The following is a 27,704-nucleotide window of genomic DNA, read 5'->3' as shown; positions in this document are numbered from 1 at the left end:
TGTTTATGGATCTTTAAACAAAAGAGAAAAGGGTTATGAAAACAAATGTAGACAATGAGTTTTTAAAATAGACGATAAAAAGGGGTAATTTGTCATGAGGAATCTACTTATCACATTTTCAATTTAAGCCAAGGTGATCTCTTTGTAACAAATGTAAAGAAAGGAAACTGGTAGTGATGCTGGTATCCCAAATAAAGCTCTGGGGCTCCCAAATATGCTACCAAATATTTTGACAAAAGTCTCTGACAATACAGACAGTGTCTCAACTCTCAAATAGAAAAGAGTCTCCCATAGTGCCTCTACTAGTTGACCTCTGGCTCTGACCAGTTTGGACTTTGTTCATGTTGTTAGACCATGAGGCCATCATTTTCTTAAGTTTACGTTTAGTCTGACTCCAAGATAACTTCTAAGTCAAGTCAACTCTATTTTTAGTATTCATCTGTTTTTTGTTTTATTTTTTTTTTTCATTTCAGGTCCATTTACAGATGTTGTCACATCTGAGCTGACACTTTCAAATCCATCGGACAAAATTATCTGCTTTAAGATCCAAACAACAACACAAAGTAGGTACTGTGTGAGACCGAAAAGTGGAATCATGATTCCCAATCAGAACGTCACTGTTTCAGGTAGGTACTATGGTATGGAAGGAATTTGAATAAGAAGGGGAAGGAGATTAATGAAAAAGACAGAGAGACAGAGAGAGAGAGACGGACAGACCTGTAACATAATTTGTATCCAGAGTAAGAATTTATGATGTGATAAATTGTGTAGATTGGGATTTCAAACCTCAAGATCTCCCTTCCATTCCCCAAAATGAAAAGAAGATTGTATTGATTGCATTATTTGAATATTTAATTCATTGTAAGCATGCTGAATAAGACTTACAGGTAAACATACAAAATAATATTCGTGAAGAAGAGATGAAAAGTATACTAAAGAGCATGCATACAGAACTTACTATTAATGTTCTTTCTTCCCTTTTCCTTCTATTCTTTTTCTGCTGTGTAGTAATGCTACAACCCTTTCACTTTGATCCAAATGAGAAGTACAATCACAAATTCATGGTACAATCAATCGTCATACCAAAGGCAGATATTGACTTGGAAGCAGTGGTATGTATTAGCTCATCTTTTCACTTTAGGGATCATTCAAGGGTTGCTAATATAGTATTAATGACTGCTTTGAGAAAAATAGTTGTTTTTATACGCTCAAGGGAAGGTTAGAACTGTGCTATTACCCGAGGCGTGCCGAGGGGAATAGCCCAATTGTAACCTTCCCGAGAGCGTATAAAACAACTATTTCTCGAATATTAAAGCAGTCATTAATACTTTTATATGCCGAAAAAAATAGACTAAAAAATAAAAAATACTTTTTTTATTTGTCGAAGGTGAGATTCGAACTCTTGCGTACATTGAGTGATGCATCTTAAACCAACGCCTTACACCACTCGGCCATCGCGCGCTGTTAACATGCTTGGCAGTTCTGTACAATATATACATTAAAATGGATTGAAACCGGCTTCGGCGTGATGAATGCTTCGCAAAAGCACCCTTCTTTTACTTTTGCAATGCATATTGGCACGAACTTAGATCAAGATCTATCGGCAGATGTTGTTTTTTTGTTTTTGAAAGTTTATTTTCGTCTTCATGTCAACAATGCAAGATAAAATTGTCGGTAAGATCGATCGAGATTAAATTGTATTGAAATTACCGACCAATCCTTCGCACACATACGGTATCCTCGATCGCTCAAACCATTGTTTAACATGTAAACCTATGGGGTAACCATGGAGACTGACCTATTTTCTTAATAACCATGATTATTGGGATTTTGAACTGTTTTAACCATGGTTACCGGGAATTTTACAGGAACAGCTGAAGTTTATGAATGCAATTTCGACCAATCAGATTGCTGGATTACTTAAGTGAGGTATATAATGTACAATGTATCCCCTGGCAGTATGCTGGACGATACTTTGGATTACGCAGCGTCCGCCGCGTCATATTCTTGTGTGCGCACTAACTGTCACATTCCTTGACGGATTTCATTCAAATTTTGTATGGAGGTGGATCTTGGTATAATATACACACCTATCATTTTTGGTGATGCTGCTCCCAGTGTTCTGTCAGTATTTCTGTCAAATAAAGTGGATTATCATATATTTGTCCAGTGAACTATTACTCTTTTCACACTGGTTTTGCTTAACCCCGTACTTTGCTTAGCCCCGTACTATCCTTAACCCCAGACTATTTGTTGGGGCTTTTCACACACGCTGTTTTTAGTCCCGTACTAGCGCCTCTTCCGGAATAAGAAAATTCACCCTGTTCTCACTGCAATTCGTTAACCCCGGGTATCGTGAATGTTATGATTTGACATACTTCGCATCTGACCAGCTGCGATACGCTCCATTGCGTAGTTCCGGACTTTTTTTCGTTTCTGTTCTCATTCATTTGCTTGGCACGTCAATTGCGGGGTTAGCAAGAGTTAGCACCACAATTGCGGAGTTAGCCCTGCTATTTTTACTTCATAATTACTGTTTTTACACTGGCAATATTTTGCTTAACCCCGTACTATTGATAGGTGGCGTTAACCCCGTACTATAGGTGGGGCTAAGACCCCCCCCCCCCCCTTAACCCCACTTATAGTACGGGGTTAAGCAAAATATTGCCAGTGTAAAAACAGTAATTATGAAGTCTGTTTTTTCCAGCGAATATCTTAATCCTTAAGTTATCTTGATTTTATTTAAATCTATTAATGTACGTGTTCATTGATTTTATTAATAGTATTAACTATTATGAGGTGGCTGTATAACGTACAGACCACCTTATAATTTCGTTAGAATTGCCTTTATTTATCAGGTGGGCTGTATAACGTACAGACCACCTTATAATTTCGTTAGAATTACCTTTATTTATCAGGTGGGCTGTATAACGTACAGACCACCTTATAATTTCGTTAGAATTGCCTTTATTATTTATTTATCAGGTGGGCTGTATAACGTACAGACCACCTTATAATTTCGTTAAAGTTGCCTTATTTTTTATTTATTATTTATTTTTCTTACATCTAACCACTTTTTTGTAAGCACGATTACTTAAAAATGGCTCAATCAAATACCTTTAAATTTGGCACACACATGTATAGGCATATGTACAAAGCACAATAATGTTTTCAACATTGACCCTCACTGATGACGTCATCTAGGCGCCATTTTGTAAAATTTTCGGAAAATCAATTCATGATGATATCTTCATAACGGAAAGGCATTTCTCATTCATATTTATTATGATAAAGGTCAATATCCGTCCGGTCAATTGCAGGTCAAATAACGAGCGCGTGCGCGTACGTACGCGCGTCAATGTGCGCGCAAAATTTCAAAATGCTCAAAATCGTATCAAAATTATTTTGCATACGTTTTTGGCCATTCTAAGCATTTTATAAAAAATCGCACACACGCGCATGCGTGCGCGTTTTCGAACGTAAAACTATTACACAACATAGAATCGCCATTTTTTTTCCTTTCATAGTTTTCACATATTTTTACAAACAAATTGATACCATGTTTGTCTCTTTATGACCATTGATAACGGAATGATCGACCGTTTAACATAAATGTCCGTGCGCGCGAGCTCTTGTAATACATAGGATATATGGGCAAAAACATGCCTATACAAAATCCATTGTAGCTCTTTGGGATGCAACTGGGAACCCCAATTTTTTTCTTCATATTTTGATAGAGTATGAGTCAGAGACATGATTTGTATGTCTCATTTGACCCTCAATTATGTCATGACGTCATCATAATTGCCTGTGAACTCAAAATTTCCATTTGCATATTATGACGTCAGCATATTTTTGGAAAATTGATTGTATCTCTGTAAATATTGATTTTTTTTTCCTACAGATTTTGATATGTACTAGCTAAAACAAATTTCTACAAAAAAATTGCCACAATTTTTTATTTTGACAAAGGCATCATGGCGTATTTTTGGCGATTAAAGGAGGCATGTCAATTTTTCACATTTTGCGTGTATTCTCAATAGGACATGATTTTTTCTTAAAACTGGATTCTACATTCCCGTCTTTTGCGAGCAATATCTCCGTCGTTTTAGCTTCGTTTACGCTGAGCTTCGAGTATGTTGTAGCTGAGACAATAAGCTATCTCAAATGTGCCCTTTATTTTGTCTCAGATTTTAGTTGGACCAGCCCACCTATACTTGTTCCAAACAAGTATTACAAATCTAGTATCTTTTTCTTATTTCTAACCACTTTTTTGTAAGCACGATTACTTGGAAATGGCTTAATCAAATGCCTTCAAATTTGACACACATATGTATAGGCATATGTACGAAGCACAATAACGTTTTCAACATTGACCTTCACTGATGACGTCATCTAGGCGCCATTTTGTAAAATTTTCGGAAAATCAATTCATGATCATATCTTCATAATAGAAAGGCATTTCTCATTCATATTTATCATGATTAAGGTCAATACCCGTCCGGTCAATTTCATGTAAAAAAACGCGCGCGTACGGGTACGTCCGCGCGTGGTGCGCGCGCAAAATTTTGAAATGCTCAACATAGTCTCAAAATCATTTTGCATACGTTTTAGGCCATTTTAAGCATTTTATAAAAAATCGCTCACACGCGCATGCGCGCGCGTGCGCGCGCGTTTTCGCGCATTTTTTTTCTTTCTTGATATTCCACATATTTTTACAAACAAATTGATACCATGTTTGTCTCTTTATAACTATTGATACCGGAATGATTGACCGTTTACATAAATTTCCGTGCGCGCGAGCTCTTGTAATACATAGCATATGTATGCAAAAACATGCCTATTCAAAATCCATTGTAGCTCTTTAAGATGCAAGGTGACCCCAATTTGTTTTCATATTTTAATAGAATATGATTCGGAGATATTGTTTCATGTCTCATTTGACCCTCAATTAATTCATGACGTCATCATAATGGCCTCCGAACTCAAAATTTTAATTTGCATATTATGACGTCAGCATATTTATGGAAAATTGATTGTATCTCTGTAAATATTGATCAATTTTCTTCCTAATTTTGATATGTTCTAGCTGAGACAATTTTCTACAAATGTAGTGGTCACGATTTTTCTTTTTGACAAAAGCATCATGTCGTATTTTTGCGATTAAAAGAGGCATGTCAATTTTTCACATTTTGCGTGTATTCTCTATGGAACATTACTTTTTCTCAAAAACTGGGTTCTACATTTCAGACTTTCGCGAACAATATCTCCGTCTTTTTAGCTTCGTTTACGCTGAACTTCGAGTATGTTGTAGCTGAGACAATAAGATATCTGAAATGTGCCCTTTATTTTGTCTCGATTTTTTGTTGGATCAGCCCACCTATACTTGTTCCAAACAAGTATTGCAAATCTAGTTTGTATACTCTATTCATCTTTAATGGACTTTAAAGGTTTTCCAAACAATGTACATATTTTCCTTTGATCGTCAAATCATAGATAATAAAGTATGATATGCCTTTCCTGAGATGCAACAGACGTCATGTAAGCGGGAACTTATCAATTCCACAATGCCATGAGCTGCTATGATCGGTATTTGACAAAAGGTAAAAGACGGGAGTCATTTTGACCAGGTCAAAAAGTACAAGCGAAAATCCTTATTTACTACAAAGCGTAGCAGTTATGGGCATAAATCTTTCCCAAATGAATGTATGTAACCATTCTGACCATATAAGTATAATAAGCTATCTAATGCAATATATTTGTTATGTGTAAAGAATGTCCATACATTAACGAACTTGTCAATTATATTGTATGTATTGTATGCATTCAAATTGTAATTAATGCAATGTCGCGATAACCTTAGTGTCATATCATATGAAATTAAGGTAACCAAATTGAATTATGCTGATCCATGGCTGCAAGAAGCTTGGGTGCAGACAACACGTTTTATAGATAGAAATCACATATTCAGTCAAGCACCCCTTGAAACATCACAAAGTAAGTCCGCCCCCGCCGGAAAGAAAGAAAAAAAGTTTGGCATGCCAGGCACCCATACAATGGAATGCAGTGGAGAATGCAGTGAAGCTTGGAGCGGCTTTTGTAGGCTCGCATGGTTTTCTTTGTCTAAGTATAATGGGCGCACACTCCCGATTTCGTCAAGGTTCTTTTCCCTACCTGAATTTTTTTTGATAGAATGAATATGCCCCAACTTATACTTAAATGTCTGCCCTATCCTGTGTTCATCCTAGGAGAACTTGTAGAGTACATGAATGCGAAATCAAAATGCGTTAATCATAAGTTTCTTGGACATATTATTTTGTCATCTGTTTATTAATTTGTATTATCTTATTAATCAAAATGGGAATTATGCAAGAACAAATAGAGATACTCCACCACCTTTCCTAGGTGTCTCGTAAGGGGTGATAGAGCGCTCACCGCGTCCTTTCGACACAACCAATGTTGAGGGGGGGGGGGGGGGTGTATCTGACTTTCCTCGAATGTCTTCTTCAGCTACACACCCTTTCGATATACACCGTAGATATCTCTTTCCAGCGGTATTGAGGGTATTAGGGAATTATCATCATTACAAATTTCTATTTAATAATGTAACGTCCAATCTCAAATAATCAAGGGTCATTAAAAATCGCTTTAAAACTAAAAGTCGGTGTGTTTACATTCAAGATCATGATAAATAATACCGCCTCCCCTCCCCTTCTCCAAACATACACACATACGCACTCACAAACGTATGGGTAGCCTCTCATCGTTCTTAAAAATTGATTGATACCACAGACCTATAATCTGATCACCTATACCTCGGTTACTGTCAAGCGTAATGTCATTTTATAATCATACTTGTTAAACTCTGTTCCATTTTTCTAATTCTTGAACGAAGTCACGTTGGATAAAAAGCCCAAAATGTTATCCTCATCGTGCCACAGCCAGACATTCTACCATCTATTTTACAAGTTCGGCTTTTTATCTCTCAAATATTCTTATTTCTAATCATTTTTAAGCCCTTGATTGAGCATATCGAATGTAAAATCATCCGGTGCTTGACTCATCCCTCTCTACATTTCATTCCGCATTTTCTTCTCGAAATGATAGAGTTCAATACTTTGGCTAGTTGTAAGGAGATAAGCCAGGAAGCCTCTTTTACTTTGTAAATTCTATTTTGTCACAAAACTGAATGACAAAGAGGTTAAAATTCCTGGAGTGTACACATACACAGTGGTATCCACTTTAGAATTGGAAGCGGTGCCAAAAACAGGCGCCGCTTTATCAAAAAGAGGACTCCCCAAAAAATTAACTCTAAGAATACCAGGCAGAATAATGTACGGGATTTACGTGCTGGGTCTGTATAGAAGAGCTTTAATGGCACATTGTGGGTTAACATTACGAAATTGTGCGTGAAATCACATCCAATCAAGCGAAAATTGATCTGCACTAGACTTGAAAGGTGTTTTGCTCTTTTTCCAAACAATGTAAATATTTGCCTTTCATGATGGAATCTTAGATAACAAAGTACGATAACCCTTTACTGAGATGAAACATACGTCAGGTAAGCGGGAAATAATCCAGTTATATTATCTTCGGTATTTGACAAAAGGAAAAGGCGTGCGTAATTCTGAACGGGTAAAGAAGTACTAGCAAAAGTCCTTAATTACTACAAAACCTAGCAGTGTTCAGGACAATGCTTTCCCAAAATGAATATATGTAACCGTTCTGACCGTCAAGCAGAAGAAGCTGACTTATGCAATAGTTGTTGACGTGGGTAAAAATTGTGCATGAATTTAGGAAATGGTATATTTCATGTAAGTGTTGTATGACTTTAACATTTTTAATCAAGGTTTTATACTTTCCTCGAATGTCTTCGTCAACGCCACATTCTTTCCATATTAGCCTACATAATATTTCTATCCAGCGGTTTTGAGGGTATTAGGAGATTATTATCATTATAAAAGTTCATTTTAGAAATTTATCGTCCAATCTAACAGTACAGAGTGAGTCAAAAAAATGTCCCACTTTCTAAAAGTTGTATTGTTTGAAGTATGAATATTTAATCATGGGTTGCATGACATGTGTTGATAGAGTTATCCTCCCCGTACATTTAGGTACCATTTTCATTTGAATCCCTGCATGCATGACTGAACATCAGACAATCTTTTCAAGACTGCCAGATCTCACTTGCGCCAAGTTACTGGGTGAGGAATAAAACAGTGCATCGAACAATACAGTCAGATAGACACACACACACACACACACACACACACGCACATGTATGGGTAGCCTTTCATTGATGTTGAAAATTAATTGAGAACACAGACCTATAATCTGACCACCTTTACATTGGTCACTGTCAAACCACGTTTATGTATATTCACAATTATACTAGCTCTAACCTGTTCCATTAACCAAGTTGTTGAGCGGGTTCACGCTCGGTAACGAGCCCAACATTGTATCTTTACCGTAGCCCCGCCCCCCCCCCACTCAGTGTTATTTAGGGTACGCATATGCGTGTTCCAACCGACCCCCCCCCCCCCCCTTTTCACCAAAAGTCCGGTTTGTAAAGTCAATACGGCTCGACCTTTTCTTTTGTATACGAGCCTTTTTCAGCATCCCCCCCCCTTTTCAGCAAAAGTCCGGTGTGTAAAGTCAATACGGCTCGACCTTTTTCTTTTGTTACGAAAAGGACATTTTGGCAACACGCATGCGGTCATTTTGAAACCTGAGTGGGGGGCCGGGACCGTAGCATAGCCAGCCATTGTAAAATCTCTTTTACAAGAGCTGCTTTTTATCGCTCAATTTTTCTTATTCATAATGGTATGTATGCCCTCGGTTGAGCATATAGAATTTAAAATCTTCCAGTGTTTGATTCATCCCTCTCTTCATTTTAGTCCACTTTAATATAACGACATTTCGTTTATCTCTCGAAACGATAGAGTTCAATTCTTCGTTCGGCTAGTTGTACAGAGATAAGCCATGGAGTCTCTTTTACTTTGTGAACTCTATTTTGTCATAAACTGAATAACAAAGAGGTTGAAATTCCTGGAGTGTACACATACACAATGGTATCTACCTTAGAATTGAAGCGGTGCCAAGAACAGGGAATCAAAAAGGGGAATCCCCTCTTAAATTAACTCTAAGAATACCAGGCAAGATAATGTATAGGGTTTACGTGCAGGGTCTGTATAGAAGAGATTTAATGGCACAGTATGGGTTAACAGTACGAAATTGTGCGTGAAATCAAATACCAATCATGCAAAAATACCCAATTGATGTACAATAGACTTGAAAGGTGAAGCTTACCAATGGAATAGATTTTAAGGTACTATATCCCATTTGCAGACCAAAACAAAATGAAAAGGTTAAATTCCAACGGCGTTTGAAAGATAATACTAATTTAGAACTTCCTTTAAAAAAGGGGGCTTGAACATGCCTTTAAGTGGGACAAATGACTTTTAGTTGTCGAATCGACTTAAGAGCTATAGAGCCAGTAAGTAACAGTCTCATTTTCAGACCATTGTACCGAATGGTCGTACGTTTTATGCTGCGCAAAGATTCATTCAATTCAATTTTGGATATTACAAAGAGTGACGTAGACAAATGCTCATGTAACCTTTACAGCTCATTTTATGTATGTTATTACCAAAGAAGAAAATAAAGCCAGTCAGTCACTCAATAGTGTCTGACAGTGAAGTCTAACAAGTAAACGGGTTTTCTTGCATAATTTGCATTTTAGGACACTGATAATGTTCAAATTTCGCAGATAGGCACCAGGCCCCATCAGGCAGAGCTGAGGATTGAAATGGGTTATAACAAAATATCGCAAAAAATATTGCAAAATTATTTACTTTACTTGTATCAAAGAGAACTGTTGCTGAGCTAGCGCCATGAGCGTCCCTGGACGGTGTGTGCGCTCTTATACAAATAACGCACGTCCCAGAGTGCAATAGCGGTGAATGCAGTACGCGCGAGGTTTCTTTAGATTGGTGCCGCTCTGTGCAACGAGCCGCTTGCGGCGAGTTGACAGTGCGAACCATCTGAAGAAACCGAGCGTTTACTGCATTTACGTTTTGCACAACAGGGTCAAGTGCGTTATTTGTTTTATAAAATAGCGACACAAATAGCAAAAACAAAACTTTAGATCTAATAAGTTAGAGTCTACGAGAGTTCGATCTAGATCTAGATCTAGAGTTATGTTGGTTCTACTTCTAATTAGACTAAGACCTTGCACAATTGCAGGCTTACCAAAAAGTCAATGGGATTCATTGCCTTGATTAAAAATAAAATCCATACAGTGGGTCTAGAGACGAGTCTACATCAGACAGCTGAAATTCCTGGCTTCATTATAAAATCCAAAAGTCAAAACAGGCCTAAATCCAAGGCAAAAGTAAAATAAAAATTTGCTTTTTAATAATACCCCGCTGGCCGCTCTAGCTAGCTAGCTAGAGCTAGCTACGCGTACGTTGCGCTGGGGATCCTGGTGGAGCGTACAATATTAGCTACGCGTAGCCTACAATAATTGCAATGCAACTCGAGGGAGCGCGTACTACACGTACGCGCGCGCACTGGATCTCCATGGTCACGCGTACGCACCGTGCAATATAACTTTTTACTGCGCTTTTTCTGCACTCATTTCTGCAAAATCGTGCTTGCATCAAATTTTTTCAATGTCATGTGACGCGTATTGACCAATCACGATGCTTAAAATACTAGAGCCATTTTATAAATAAGTTTACACTATTATTATTACATGAAATATTCGTAATTCCTGCACAGTTCTACAGAATTTGATGTTGGCTGCAAAAGGGACATAGTATCTTTAATGTGGGTAAAAAGTGTCTGTGAATTTACGACCTTGACTTTTTTTTTATTGTAAGTAATGTTTGCATTTTAACATTTTTAATCGAGGATTCTTTTCTCAAATGTCTTTGTCAACGCCACACCCTTTCCATATTATTATCCTTCATAATAGGGAAGTTTACACCTACACAAAAAGAGAAAATCCGTTGTTTTTTTGCGTGTGTGGACAGAATAATTTCACTAATTTTCGCGATCAAATTCGCAGTAAGTCTTGCGAATTTTCAGCATAATCACGATAGTTTGCCGGCCCGTGTGTATGTGTGAATAAATTGAGAATATTTTTCCAGGATTCCATGCGCGCTAACTCGGTCGAGACTCACGCATTCGCAGTTTGGACGTTCTTGCCGTCGAGAGAGAATTCTCCCTGTGTTCGAACGATCCAATTCGCACTTAATTGACATGTGTAAACAGTAGCAAAAAAAGAAATCGATCTTTGCTTCGCGATCCAAATCGCACTAATTGTTTTGTGTGAACGGGCCTATTGTCTCTATCCAGCGGCTTTGAGGGTAGTAGGAGATTATTATCATTATAGATATTCACGTTAGAAATTTATCATCCAATCTCAAAGCATAAAGGGTCAATACAAAATTCGGTGTGTTACATTCAATATCACGATTAACCCCCCATGCACAATGGTATCCACTTTAAAGTTGGAAGCGGTGCCAAAAACAGGCGCCGCATTATCAACAAGAGGACTCCCCCAAAAAATTAACTCTAAGAATACCAGGCAGAATAATGTACGGGATTTACGTGCAGGGTCTGTATAAAACTGCTTTAATGGCACATTGTGGGTTAACATTGCGAAATTGTGTGTGAAATCACCTCCAATCATGCGAAAATACTCTATTGATCTACATTCGACTTGAAAGGTGTTTTGCACTCTTTCCGAACGATGTACATATTTGCCTTTCATGATGGAATCATAGATAACAACGTTCGGTAACCCTTTACAGAGATGCAACAAACACAATGTAAGCGGGAAATATTCAAGGCTACAACGATGAAGCTGAATATATCGATATTTTGCTAAGGGAAAATACGTTTATCATTCTATCCAGGTTAAAGCACTTATTATTTTTTATTTTTTTGCTCAACGCAACTCAACTCATATTTCTCGGATTTTCAACAAATAGCAAGTCAACACAATCCTAGGCTATTGCATCATTTTTGGTTTTACTTCTTTTTACTTCTTGATTTTGAAATAAATATTTTCGATATAATGAAAACTAAAAATATTAGCTTGAAAAAGTGAATTTGGTTGCATCTTTACATCCAAATCAGCAGCTTTTCCATAACCCATGTATAAACAAGAAAGGCGTTTATGGATTTTGCTGTAGCTTGGAATTTTCCCACTAAATACAAAGTCCCAAACATTTGTTCCTTTCCGTTTGGGGGCGCTTTGATCCCTTCTTGGGTTGATAAGACTATACGATGTAATTATGTATCTTTCGTTGCTTCCTCCATTCGATGTTTAACTATGCATCGTGGCAAATATTAATGCAAATTAACACATTCATGTGAACCTCAATTCAACGAAGCAGGTTAACATACTCAGAAAAGTCTTCCAGGCGACCTAGGTTGTGATGATAATAATAATAATAATAGGCATTTCTATAGCGCCGTCTATCTAGAAATTCTATTCTGAGGCGCATTTATTTTTACCCCGGCTTTAGCCTAGGTGCCATTACAGCGCTCCAGCATTTCAAGGAATTCATTCCTGCCAGGTACCCATTTACCTCACCTGGGTGGAGTGTGGCAAATGAAGAGTAATGCCCTGCCAAAGGACATTAGTGTATAACCCAAAGGAACTAGGCTACACCACGTTCAAGTTTCAGTTTCAAGTTTTATTTCAATTCAAATTTAAAAAAACACACAATATTCAGATTATATACAATATAGCAAACAGAGAATACACACAAAATGGAAACATGTCTACAAACATATTGGAATATTACAAAGTTAATCAGCAATAGAATTGGAGAACCTATCCAAAAAAAGGTCTGTCGAGGCAGTCCGTGTTATTAAAAAATACATATAAGTTCCAACAATTGCCTATAAAATATATAACTATAACAAAACAGTGTACAAAACATAGGAGACATATTAACATACAAATATTATTATTGATTTAAAAACAGATGAAGTATTTTCAATTATAGATGTTAAAGAGTTAAAGAATGTATTATCACGGATATCTCTGGGGAGAGAATTCCATATTTTGGGGCCAAAGTGTCTCAAAGTAAATAAAGAACTTGTTGATAGACATTTTTTAATACAATTATTACCAGGATTTTTAGTATCATAATTATGAAAAGATTGTTTACATTTCATCATAGTGGCAAGATTAATCGGTAGTTTATCAGTTTTATGTTTAAAAACCATGAGTGATATACAATATTGGTTCAATTGATAAATATTTAAAAACTGTAGTTGTTGAAATAACGGTATTGATAGGTATTTAAATCAGACATAAGACATATTCTTATTATTTTGGTAAATCCATATTGGCAAGAATGTAATATTGCATTATTTAAAGGGATAGTTGAGTTCTGTTTTCAGACCGCAAATGCCTTCAAAGTGCATGGTTATTGCTCTTATTCTTATCTATGACATTGATAGTGCCCTTTTATAACCTAAAATTGCTATGAAGGTAATTTTAGACCCCCAAATGTGTGAAATTTAGCAAATACGATCATACCAATTCAGCTCCACTTTCAAAAAAACACTGTGACCGTTAATTAATTATTTAATTAAAAATAACAATACATGAGTCAGCTAATTGTGAGTAATATAATCAGCACGAAAACGCCAACAAAAAAACAAACATCGGCATTGGTTGAAATAAGACGTAAAAGGCGTTATTGCGTTTTTTTCAACGGCTTTTTCAATTTTTTCAAAATATCTAATATTTGTGGTGGTACACAAGTATAAGAAATCGTTATATTTCAGCCGTCTCTGAACCGATTTTGATCAAACAAAGATGATTTTGTCATTTAGATATTATGTTCTTTCAAATTTGACACTCAGTTTTTCATTATCTCACAAAAAAATATTTTGTGTAAAAAAAAAATGGTGAAACTGAGATTGGTCTATAATTACTTAAATTATGAACATCATCTTTTTTGTATATTGGAGTGACTCTGGCTTATTTCATTTCTGACGGCATATTTCCTGTACAAAAAGACATTTCTTAATCAACTTTCTTAATTACACTTGGATTGAAATCATCTACTCCACAACTTTGAGTACTTTTCAATGATTGTACAATTGTAGTTATTTCATTTGCATTAACAGGTTTTAAAAATAAAGATGCAGCACATGGTTGAGGCAACAAATCTCTATAATTTGCCATATTATTAACAGAATAGTTTTGCATGTATTCAAAACAATATTAATACAAAAGTCATTAAAAGAATTTGCAATGTCATGTGGACCGTTCATATTTTGTCCATTTACTTTAAAATGTGAAGGCAAAGTCGTTGACTTCTTTTCAACCGAAGACTTCGATTTTGCGAAGACATGCACTCTCCATGGACTGCAGTTCAACGGATAAATAATGTTAAATGAAAATAGTTCACTGTCATTATCTTCACCTCCATTGTCTTGATCGCCATAATCTTTAAAATACTGGACACATCGTCGTCGTCGTCGTCGTCGTTGATATCACAATTAAGATTATCTTCAGTCGGATTGTTGTCCTCACCTTCACCGCATTATCATTGCCATACTTAGTGCCATAATAAGAGTAAATATTTGCTTTTTCTCACGAGTAATTCTACTATTAAAGGATAGGAATCATCCACGCATAGTTAGTATTTTTAATATTTTGTAGTAAGAAACATTAGTATGGGCGAGTTGTGTCATAAAACATGTGAAACGTGGACTGTTCTTCCATCTTTGGGTAAAACCATTCCCCTCCTTGAAAATGTTTCAAGTACACTGCAACATTTTTAGCGTTTTTTTTACTAACATGTTTTTGTTCCCAAAAGCAAAAAACATATATGTTTAGGTGATAGGGTAAGGGTTAGGGTAAGGGTTAGAATTCAAACACTTAAAGGCCATCTGTACTAGTGTGGCTAGGAGGGATTAGACCAACCAGGGTGGTCACTGACAGGTGGTTATCTTATCAACTAAACTCTCAATCAACATAAGAAAAAGAGGTTCACGGGGGACGAATGGTCACCGATTAGGCATTGTTTTCTATATAAAGGTAGCAAGTAGCTACAAGTAGTACAGTGGGGCTTTTAAAACGCAGGTAAATTAGCACTGATTGTTAAACAATGGACCTATTACGGATGGAAATTTAACGTGATTCTGTCTTTGATCCAATGATAGTCACCGCCTTCTGATTATGTGCATCTTAATGAGAATATTCAGCTGTTTTAACAATAACGACTGCGTTAAAGCATTTTCGGTCATTGACAAAGGAGCAGTTTCCCTCTCTTGGGTTTTGTTTGGATGGTGTGCTCTGTAAGAGTGTGTCTTAAATAAAAACATCCCCAAGGGGGAGCAGCAAAGTTGAAAAGCAGACGATTTTGGTGATATGAAATATATTATTACTGATTCGCACACTTCCGCACACACCCATGACCTCATAAAACAATTAGAAGGCCATGATCTTTATAAGCCCTGTGCGTTGTAACTCTGGAATATTCTGAGGAAATAGGGGGAAACGGGATTTTAAATCACAACGAACCCACATATGACCGCTATCTAGTCAGGTGGGCTGTATAACGTCCAGACCACCTTATAATTTCGTTAGAATTGCCTTTATGTATTTATTTATTATCAGGTGGGCTGTATATCGTACAGACCACCTTATAATTTCGTTAGAATTGCCTTTATTTATTTATTATATATTTTTTCTTATTTCTAACCACTTTTTTGCTGGCTAGATAACTTGGAAATGGCTCAATCAAATGCCTTGAAATTTGGCACACATAAGTATTGGCATATGTACAAAGCACAATAACGTTTTCAACATTGACCTTCACCGATGACGTCATCTAGGCGCCATTTTGTAAAATTTTGCGAAAATCAACACATGATCATATCTTCATAACCAAAGGTTGTTTCTCATTCATATTTATCATGATTAAGGTCAATATCCGTCTGGTCAATTACAGGTCAAATAACGCGCGCGTCCGCGTACGTCCGCGCGTCAATGCGCGCGCAAAATGTTTAAATGCTCAAAATCTCCTCAAAATCATTTTTGCATACGTTTTAGGCCATTCTAAGCATTTTATAAAAAATCGCGCACACACGCATGCGTGCGCGTTTTTTGCGCGTAAAACTATAACACAAAATAGAATTGCCTTTTTTTTTCTTTCATAATATTTCACATATATTTATAAACAAATTGATACCATGTTTGTCTCTTTATGACTATTAATAACGGATTGATCGACCATTTAACAACAATTTCCGTGCGCGCGAGCTCTTGTAATACATAGCATATATGGGCAAAAACATGCCTATGCAAAATCCATTGTAGCTCTTTAGGATGCAAGGTGACCCCAATTTTTTTCATATTTTGATAGAGTATGAATCGGAGATATGATTTCATGTCTCATTTGACCCTCAATTAACTCATGACGTCATCAAAATGGCCTCCGAACTCAAAATTCCAATTTGCATATTATGACGTCAGCATATTTATGGAAAATTGATTGTATCTCTGTAAATATTGATCAAGTTCCTTTCAAATTTCGATATGTTCTAGCTGAGACAATTCAATACAAATGCAGAACACAAAATTTTTCTTTTTGACAAAGGAATCATGGTGTATTTTTGCGATTAAAGGAGGCATGCCAATTTTTCACTTATTGCGTGTATTCTCTATGGAACATGACTTTTTCTCAAAACTGGATTCTACATTCCCGTCTTTCGCGAGCAATATCTCCGTCGTTTTAGCTTCGTTTACGCTGAACTTTGGGTATGATGTAGCTGAGACAATTAGCTATCTCAAATGTGCGCTTCATTTTGTCTCAAATTTTAGTTGGACCAGCCCACCTATACTTGTTCCAAACAAGTATTACAAATCTAGTTATCATTATTATTCTTATTATTATTATTATTATTATTATTATTATTATTGATATTATTATCGTGTTCATCTATCACACTAGATGCTTAACTGGAGAAGATGTGTTATTTTGTGTCCTGTAAAATACTGGATTTAACACTAACTGTCACTGTTTGATCCATGTATGGATATGTGAGGCCTTTGTCTAGTGTTAAGGCACTACTTAGAGAGAGTTAACAGATCAACAGATGACTGGAAACTGAAAATTTGAAGCTAGAATTCACATCCAAATCTGGACTTATGTAGCGGTGGACATATTTCAGTCCCATCCCTTTATTTTCCTGAAGTGAAAATCCACCTTTTGCTGTTATCAACATGCCTGGTCGTGGAAGCAGGTGGAAGTAAGGGAAAGGCGAAGAAGGATAATATGCCTGGAATGTTTCTCCGAGGATCCGCTCAGGGCCAGGCAAAAACCCCATCACCACAGCGCCCATTTGTGGTCAACAATGATGTAGATCGCAAGGTCGCCTCTGAACGAGGGATGGCATATTCCATTTGTCCTAATATTTGTTTAATAATGTTTGTAATAAAACACGCACCAATCAAAGAGAAAAGAAGCTGCAAAGGACGCGCTTATAAAAAAAAACCTTGGATAACCAAATCAATAATGAAGTCTGTTCGAAAAAAATATAAATTGTTTTTAAAAGTAAGTAAATCTAATTTTGATGTAAGTGATGTACAAATTATTTCGGAACTACAGAAATGTATTAACGACTGTTCTTTGCAATGCCAAGAAAAATTATTACAGTGGTTTTGCTAGTTGAGAACAGCAATAACACTAGTAAAACGTAGAACATTATCAATGAATTACTATCTGGGAGAAATAAAGGTAACAAAGGTACTAAGGTAGACAAACTTATAAGGCGTATTAATGGATATGATAAAGTTCTAACAACTGAATCTGAAATTGCCAATTAATTTAATGATTTCTTTGTAAACATTGGTCCAAATCTAGCATCAGCAATACCAAATGTACCCACATTATTTGAAGATTATTTGAATAATAGTGTTGAGCAATCCCTTTTTTTGGAAACCGGTCACAATGAAGAAAGTTCATGACCACATGTTGGCTCTAGACGAGAAGAAAGCTTGTGGTTACGACAACATTCCAGTACGCCTGATTAAGGATGGTGCATCTATTTTGGCTGAACCATTAAGACATATCTTCAATCTTTCATTGGAAACAGGAAATTTCCCTGATCAAATGAAAATTGCTAAAGTCAGTCCACTGTTTAAGAAAGGCAATAAACATGAAATAGGGAATTATAGACCCATTTATGTCTTACCAATTTTGGGTAAAGTACTAGACAAAAATCGATTGACCAGTTTTCTAGAAACGCATGACATTTTATATTACCATCAGTAGGGATTTAGGAAAAAGTATAGTACTAAATTATCATTAATTCATCGTATGAATACGGTATTGAAAAGTATAGACGAAGGATGTGTACGCTTGGTGTGTTTCTTCACTTTCAAAAGGCTTTTGACACAATAAACCACAACATATTATTTAAAAAGCTATCCCATTATGGCATCCGAGGACATGCACTGAAATGGCTCGAAAGCTATCTTAGTGACATAATGCAGTTTGTGAAATACAAAGAGTCATCATCAGAAAGTAGATATATCAAATGCGGTGTACCACAAGGTTCTTCCTTATGACCAACTCTGTTTTTAATCTATATAAACGGTTTGCCAACTGTGACAAATCATTTCAATTTCAGACTATTTGCAGATGATTCTAATATTTTTCATACTATTCCCAAAGGTTTAGATCAAATAGATGAGTGTGAAGTAAATGAAAATTTAAAATTAATACAGAATTGGTGCACTGCAAATAAGCTTACTATCAATGCGTCAAAAACCAATTTCATGTTCTTCAGTAGTTGTAGAAGAAAGGCTGTGCTTAAAGGGAGATTAAAAATATATGGGGCGGAATTAAGAGAAGTGGAGGAAGCGACATTTGTTGGCATTACCATTGACAGACATTTAACATGGAATTCACATATAAAATCTGTTAATGACTGTATACGGAGAAAGGTCGGTATCCTCTTTAAATTACGGCACTTTGTCCCTAAACGTATATTGATACTGTTGTATAAAGCTCTGATACAGCCACATATTACATATGGCATCGAGGTTTGGGGTAGTACTTATAAATCACACTTGAATTGTATGTTTTATACTCAAAAGATGGCTGTACTTGCTATAACTTTCAAGCCACATCGTTCTCATACTAATGCACTGTTTCATGATCTCAAATTGTTGAATGTTTTTAAATTGCATAAATTATCTATATGTACTTTTGTTTTTGATTTGATAAATGAACGATTACCTCATTCCTTAAAAAATTATTGCAGTATGATACAACATGAATATTCCACAAGACAAAAAACGGGTCGAAAATTACGTCTTCCTTTATTCAAAACAGAACAAGGAAAGTTTTCTGTTTCGTTTGTTGGAAGTAATTTTTGGAATATGCTTCCTACTGATCTAAGAATTGAGAGATCAAGAACCTCTTTTCGTAAAAAAACTTACAAAATTACTTTTAATTGAAAACCACGAATCATAACCTCGTAACTATATAGTTGTATATATACTAGTTTCATTTTAATATACACAAATCGTATTTATAAGATTTGGAAACCCATCATGTATTTTTGAATTAACTTTATTTTAGGCTTTAGATAACGAGAGTCAGACTCGACTAGCACATGTGCTATTTTTGTCTCTATTTTACCATCGATCACAAACTCATTGTAAATAGTCCGTTTTACTCTTGAAGCAAAGTTTACTTTATATTTGTCATAATGTACATGTATTTTTCATAATTCATGTCATGCATTTATGTTATATTGACATTGTCATTGTACATTTATCTTTTGTTTCAATGTTTTCAATGGTGGTGAATAAATAAATTCAATTCAATTAAGTTAAATTATCCTTTACTCAAGCCATTTTTTTATTATGGGAAGTTCTCCCCCAACCAGCAAAACAAAATGAAGGAAAGCATTCAGTAAAAGTATGAAAAAATTATGATACATTAGAATTATGATGAATAAGAAAATCACATAAATATTTTTGCAGTCTCAAAATTGGCAAATATAAGATTTCTTTTCAAGCTACTCTCATTGTTTTCCAAGCTTCTCTCATTTTTTTCCACTGAACTTTTAAAAATCTGTTTTTTTTAATTGTTTGTGAATAATTTCATTTGAGAGATCAAGATATCCAATTTGTTGTGACCATTTTTTTTCTTTGTAGTGGAAAGCATCAGATATTGCTGCTATAATGGACACCAAACTAAACTGTGTTTTTGAATGGCCAGCCAACCTAGCTCCTGCACCTGCCTCACAAGATCAACTCCTTGCAATCAAACCACCAACGGAACTCCGTTTCCGAGGTAAAAATTTATTTGGTTTTGATTTTTTTTTTACTCGTTTCAATTTGTTTTCTCATTTGATTTGCATTGATCTAATCATCATCATGTGACATGTGTGTTATTATCAACGTTACATTCAAGATGTGGCAGCTGACTTTGATATTTATCTTGGGTTTTAGTTTCTATGTTAGAAATATTCAGATGTTTGGCATTATCATGAAATAGTCTAGGAAACCGCTCATCTGCTCATTCTCTGACCAGCAGAGCACCACACAAAGGAGCATCACTATCCTAGCTGGCTGTGTAGTAAAACCTGTGGTTTTGATTCTCAACTTTTTCAAACACCACTGTACAAAACTCAACTGATTTCACTCAAAATCGGTACTTTAGTGACAATTGATGACACCTAAATAGCAGTAAAATACATTTTTTCAACTTACTGATGTAAACAAAAAAATAAATAAAAATAAAATCAAATTGTTAGTCTAGTGTCAAACTTTGCTTACAGCTGCATCGGCATGATTGTGTACAGTCTATGTAATATTGTGTAGTGTATATTTGTGTATGGGTCTAATAATACCTGGCTCACAGCATGTATGCAGTGCTAGAGGTCAATGCGCGTTAGCATTGACTCTCTATGCTTTGCTGGAGTGCAGAGCACTAGACTATTTCGTCAATGACAATGACATGGCTTTGATGATTCAGCGATTGGAATGAATATGATTGTGATCGGTAGAGTTCTAAGGGCGCTTTGTCCGGGAATGAGGATCATCCGCATAAACGAGGATATCTTCGTAAACACGGTCACATTGCGTCCTCAAAAATAGGGATCGTCCGCACGTTTTTCTTCATAGGCGCTCTCCCGGTTTCGGGTTCCCGAACTGCCCAAAAACGGAATCCACATGAGAAAAAAAAAAACAGTCCACCGTCTACTTTGATGGGTTGTCCGTCTTCCCAAGGATTTATCACTCATAACGTGACAGTCTCTGGACAAAGTTAATGTAAAAATAAAATGCATCAAGAAAATCATTGTGGAATCCTTTTTTCGCATCGCCAACGCACAGATTGGAAATGTGAAACGTCTGCGAAAATGAAGACGATCTTTATTTTTACGGACAGGTCTGTCCGCATTTACGAAGGCTATCCTCGTTTATGCAGACAATCAAAGATAGACTTCTTAGTTCTTTACCCTTTCCTGACTAATGTAACAGGACAGACTCGAATTAAAGAAAGGAGCTGACCCTACCCAAAACAGAGGCTAACGAACGCAAGCGACATAAATTGTTCGGTCTAAGACTCAACTAGCCTCACGGTTACAGGCTTTGTCTTTTACTTAGTAATTCATATGTTTAATCAAAATAATTATCACCAAGGGCAAGGCCAAGCCTATACAAAAATAAACGTCTGATTTGGGTCATTTCTTTAAAAAAAACTGACATTTGTTGACATTCCCCAATACAGACGGTACTGCAGAGATTTCGCACCCTGGGGGTTATCTAGAGCCAGCGATGAACATATTTTCGTTCACGACATTTTCTCCTCGATTTTCTTTATTTAGATCTAATTTTCTAATTTCAAAATCAGATGTAATTTAGGTTGGTTTGCCTATCTCCTAATTACAGTTATCAAAATTTGATAACTTATTATTAAATGCGAAATTTACGAACTTACTTATATGAATTATCCAATTTGTATCTCAGAATCATGAAACAGTACGTTCAAGCACTCGAACATTGAGCTATATGACCCGGCGGCCGATTTATTTCCGGGTCAACCTACCAAAACATAGCCAATGGCCAATCAGAGCACTCGTTTCGTGGGTCAAGCCTGGCTAACTTGTACGTAGCTACGGTAGCTATTGAACGTTTGCAAAGAAAAAATGAATATTCATCAACTAAAACCAAGATGGCTGACAACGAATCATTTTGACTAGGAGACTTTCTCGGATTAATCATTAATTTAGGATCTAAATGAGCAAGCTATCGTACGTCAAATAAGCTATATATACGTTATTTTTTATTTTTTCTAATATAGATTCTAATTATTGTAATATTGCAACATTTATGATGATGTAAAGAGTGAAAATCTTGTTTCATATCTCATTAATCGCGGTTCGACCGAACCGAACCATTTGTTCCGTACAGTCCCCATAGGACGAACTTCAGTCTCTATAATCGGAGGTCTAGTGGAGCCAGACGTAGTCTCAGTAAAACAACCAACGATATTGAGAGACTGAAGCTTTTGGTCTAGGCCAAGCCTTACTTAGCATGCGCCTACCTATACCAATATCATGGTCATGGACATGAAACAGACTTGGCAGTACATGAATCCTGTTGGCATGAACTGACATGCGGTTCACATCACAAAAATGTTGACCTCAGACAGGAGTTTGTAATGTTGATCCAGGCCAGAATTTTGTGTATAAAAAAATTGGTATACAAAAATAACACTGATTTATCATTGTCAATGTAATGCTGAATTGCAAAAAGAATGAACAAACCCTGAAGTGCTGGAAAGGCCTGGCTGGAAGTGTTGGTGATTTTAGCATCTAACATTTAGCGATACTTTCAATGACCGCATTGGGAGACTGTTTCCCTACTTGAGACTGAGAGACTGACATCATGATCCATATTTGAGATTAAGATTACAAAAGGAAACAAGAAAGAACATTCACAAATATGTTCCATTTTTTCAAGCCAGACCTTGTCCTCTCTGCACTGAGGTCAGGAGCCCCGGGGTTTTTATGTATGGATCTTCAAACGAAAGAGAAAAGTGTTATGAAAACAAATGTAGACAATGAGTTTTTAAAATAGAAGATAAAAAGGGGTAATTTGTCATGAGGAATCTACTTATCACATTTTCAATTTAAGCCAAGGTAATCTCTTTGTAATAAATGTAAAGAAAGGAAACTGGTAGTGATGCTGGTATCCCAAATAAGGCTCCGGGGCTCCCAAATATGCTACCAAATATTTTGACAAAAGTCTCTGACAACAGTGTATCAACTCTCAAATAGAAAAGAGTCTCCCATCATAGTGCCTCTACTAGTTGACCTCTGGCTCTGACCAGTTTGGACTTTGTTCATGTTGTTAGACCATGAGGCCATCATTATCTTAAGTTTACGTTTAGTCTGACTCCAAGATAACTTCTTAGTCAAGTCAAGTTTATTTTTAGTATTCATCTGTTTTTTGTTTTATTTTTTTTTTTCATTTCAGGTCCATTTACAGATGTTGTCACATCTGAGCTGACACTTTCAAATCCATCGGACAAAATTATCTCCTTTAACATCAAAACAACAACACCAAGAAGGTATTGTGTGAGACCGAACAGTGGAATCATGATTCCCAATCAGAACGTCACTGTTTCAGGTAGGTACTATGGTATGGAAGGAATTTGTATAAGAAGGGGAGGGAGATTAATGAAAACGACATAGAGACAGAGAGAGAGAGAGAGAGAGACGGACAGACTTGTAACAGAATTTGTATCCAGAGTAAGAATTTATGATGTGATAAGTTTTGTAGATTGGGATTTCAAACCTCAAGATCTCCCTTCCATTCCCCAAAATGAAAAGAAGATTGTATTGATTGCATAATTTGCATATTCAATTCATTGTAAGCAAGCTGAATAAGTTATACAGGTAAACATACCAAATTAGTATTCGTGAAGAAGAGATGAAAAGTATACTAAAGAACATGCATACAGAACTTACTATTAATGTTCTTTCTTCCCTTTTCCTTCTCTTCTTTTTCTGCTGTAGTAATGCTACAACCCTTTGACTTTGATCCAAATGAGAAGTACAATCACAAATTTATGGTACAATCAATCGTCATACCAAAGGCAGATATTGACTTGGAAGCAGTGGTATGTATTAGCTCATCTTTTCACTTTAGGGATCATTCAAGGGTTGCTAATGTGCAATGTATCCCCTGGCAGTATGCTGGACGATACTTTGGATTCAGCAGCGTCCGCCGCGTCATATTCTTGTGTCCTCATAACTGTCACATTCCTTGACGGATTTCATTCAAATTTTGTATGGAGGTAGATCTTGGTATTATCTACACACCTTTTTTGTTTGTTGTGATGCTGCCCCCAGTGTTCTGTCAGTATTTCTGTCAAATAAAGTGGATTATCATATATTTGTCCAGTAAACTATGAAGTTTTTTTTTCCGGCAAATGTCTTAATCCTAAGTTATTTTGATTTCATTTCAATCTATTAATGTACGTGTTCATTAATAACATTATGCTGTACTCAAGCATTTTTTTTTTATTATGGGAAGTTCTCCCCCTAACCAGCAGAAAAAAAGAAGGAAAGCATACAGTAAAAGTATGAAACAAATTATGATACATTATAATTCTGATGAATAAGAAAGTCACATAAATATTTTTGCAGTCTCAAAATTGGCAAATATAAGATTTATTTGCAAGCTACTCTCATTGTTTTCCAAGCTACTCTCATGTTTTTCCACTGAAATTTAAAAAATTATTTTTGTTTAATTGTTCGTGAAAAATTTCATTTGTAGTGGAAAGCATCAGATATTGCTGCTATAATGGACACCAAACTAAAGTGTGTTTTTGAATGGCCATCCAACCAAACTCCTGCACCTGCCTCACAAGATCAACTCCTTGCAATCAAACCACCAACAGAACTCCGTTTCCGAGGTAAACAAAAAAGGTATCTACACCCCCCCCCCCTCTTGCCCATTCTTTTAGACTCGGAACTGTTTCTCTTTTATACCCTTCTTTCTATCTTACAATTTACCTTAGGCCCTATAATTAGGTGAAACGTACGAAATCAACGTATGACCTATTTATTTATTTAAGATTTGTCTTAATAGGTGGTATGTCAACGACAGATCACCTATTGATTTCCTCAGAATTTTTTTATTCTTTATTTATTTATTATTTCTTTATTTTTATTTCTTCCGTACAGTTTTGTGTGTACACGTTTACTCGAAATCGACTTGGTCGATTTCCTTCAAATTTCTGTCAGTTATCAGGCCCTATAATTTTAAGTTCTCGAAACCTTTTTTAAGGTCATGGGGTCATTGTGACGTCATCCAGGCGCCATTTTGTAAAAATCAGGTCATTATCATATCTCAATAAGGAGTTATCAAAAATCAACTATATTTAGTATACATTAATGTCAGGTCAAAGGTCAACAAAATTGTCAATACAATCCACACGTTTCAGGCCATTTTAAGGATTTCCAAAATTTGCGCGGGAGCACTAATGTGTGCGCATTTCCGCGCGTACCCGCGCGTACAGGCATTTTGCAACATAGCATCGCCAAATTGTATTTTATTTGGTGACAAAAGACGGCTCTTGTATGTAGCGTCAAAAGCCGTCAAATAACAAAAACATGGCACATAAAAAGATCCTCAGTATTGGGTCTAATTTAAAGAAAACTTAATTTGAACCCGGCCATATTCTGTCTCTCTCTCTCTCTCTCGCTCTCGTTTGTCATTGCCTTAATTTTCCCTCGCTTACTTCATTCTTACCACGGAATATGTAATGTGTATGCACGTGTATGCCTCATCATTGAGAATATACTCACTAATATCGTTGAAATGATTCTTCTCCTACCCCTTCTTCTTCATTTACTTCTTCATAGTAGTTGTAGTTGTAGTAGTAGTAATAGCAGCAGTATCATAATAATCATTATTATTATCATTGTTATATTTATTATTATAGTAATTATCGTAATTATAATCATTATTATAGTAATTATGTGTTATTGTTATTATTCTAGTTATTTGGATGCTTCTTCTTCTTATCATTATTATCGTATAAACAATACGTCATTTGCCAATAATGTATTGCTATAATACATACAAGATGTCTACCAAAACTGTCAATTCGTAGCTGAAATATTATCAAGCCAAACGAAGGAACATTAGAATTTCTATTTTAAATTGAAATAAATTATATAGGAGAAATAAATAGAGAATACAATCATGATTTTGGAACTAGGGGATTAACATGGACATAATGCACTTGTTTACATGACCACATTTTCTCTTATTCATTCTACCTCCAATGTTTTCAGACTGTTTTCAAAACAATATCATGTTTGGTGCTGCTTGTAAGTGGCTTGCATGTTGATGTAGATATACAGTAGGTTTGCGGTTGCACCATGTGTGTGAGAGAGAGAGAGAGGTTTGAGGAGTCCTGAAAAAGGACTCTGACTCGGTAATCTTTCTTGGAGGAGTGTAGTCCTGAAAAGGACTGTTTGTTATCTTTCTTTCTCCAGCACCGCCCTCACCACCCCGACAGACACCCGTACATCAACCACCGCCACCCGCCGAACCCTCAAAGCAGCCGCCAGCCTCCACTATGAACTGGCCGGCCAAAATGACTTAAAATGATCTTGCCAATGTCTTCAATTCCAGCGAAATTTTCTTGAAACAGTCTACATTTTGTCGCGGACAAACTGACTTATTCTTATCTTATGGCATTTTTTACAGAAGATAATTTTAAGAGTAATGTTCGACTGTTCGTACACTACATGGGCCTATGACGAAGGTCGTGTGTCTTATTTTAGTCTGACAGTTTTATTACGGTCATAATTCGAGGCAACACGACGAGAAACTATCTTAATTTTTACTCTCGGTGGAATGCAGTGGTTTAGAAGACCCGACCACTGACTAGATTATGTTTTCATACCCGTTGCACTATATATTGATTTTCCTTTCTCTCTTTCTAACGAATAGTTATACCAAAAACTCGAAATCATCAATATCAAATGTACTAAGTACTAATAAAAGATATTAATTAAGCTTGCTTCCATATTAAGGTTGTTTATAAATATTGTAGTGCATGCATCTATGTGATGTTTCTATTAAGGGTCTGGGCAAACAACTATGCCTCGAAACCACGAATTCCTTCTAATGGACAGACAAGGTCACGCGCTGGCTGAGAGGTGAATATTACCAAATTATGATTGTTTGTATGACTTCTGTAAAAGAAATTGCTAATCTTGCTTGAAATATGATTAAAATGGAAAATTTAAGGTGAAAACAAACTTCGAACGAAAGGAATCGACCAACGTCAAGTCAGTTTTCTGCATGGGGAAGATAGTCTCATGTCAAGACGTCGATTACTATGACCTAAGGAAAATGAGTACAACCTTACCAAACATTGTCATTTACTTGCGTTGTACCAGGGAGGTGAGACTTTGCCCTGGTTGTACAGAATAAAACAAGCCAACCACCTTACAGTAATTATACGAATGCATTCATTTCAAATGTTATAAAGTATTTTCAGTCATACACTAATACCATAACGTTGGAATAATTTCGTTACACTGACCAAGGTTGAAGAAATTGAAGAAGAAAAACAAGTTTGTAAAGATTATTGTGGTTTGATTGTCATTATGAG

At 36.0% G+C, this 27,704-nt stretch overlaps 1 protein-coding gene across 1 annotated transcript; it reads left to right on the top strand.

The window, feature by feature from the left end:
• Positions 1–473: 473 nt before the first annotated feature.
• Positions 474–26,692, top strand: LOC115924081 (vesicle-associated membrane protein-associated protein A-like; the record flags this gene model as incomplete). The annotated part of the gene is made up of 7 exons (XM_030985832.1): positions 474–626; positions 1,009–1,112; positions 20,213–20,351; positions 23,543–23,695; positions 24,085–24,188; positions 24,848–24,999; positions 26,578–26,692. Coding segments are annotated over 7 exons (920 nt in total), but the record flags the coding sequence as incomplete, so codon positions are not given.
• Between the last annotated feature and the right edge of the window lie 1,012 nt (positions 26,693–27,704).

The sequence above is a fragment of the Strongylocentrotus purpuratus genome, unplaced genomic scaffold, assembly GCF_000002235.5.
Source record: "Strongylocentrotus purpuratus isolate Spur 01 unplaced genomic scaffold, Spur_5.0 spur5_contig_36, whole genome shotgun sequence".
Classification (NCBI taxonomy): domain Eukaryota; kingdom Metazoa; phylum Echinodermata; class Echinoidea; order Camarodonta; family Strongylocentrotidae; genus Strongylocentrotus; species Strongylocentrotus purpuratus.
This window is presented reverse-complemented; position numbering and strand designations above follow the sequence as displayed.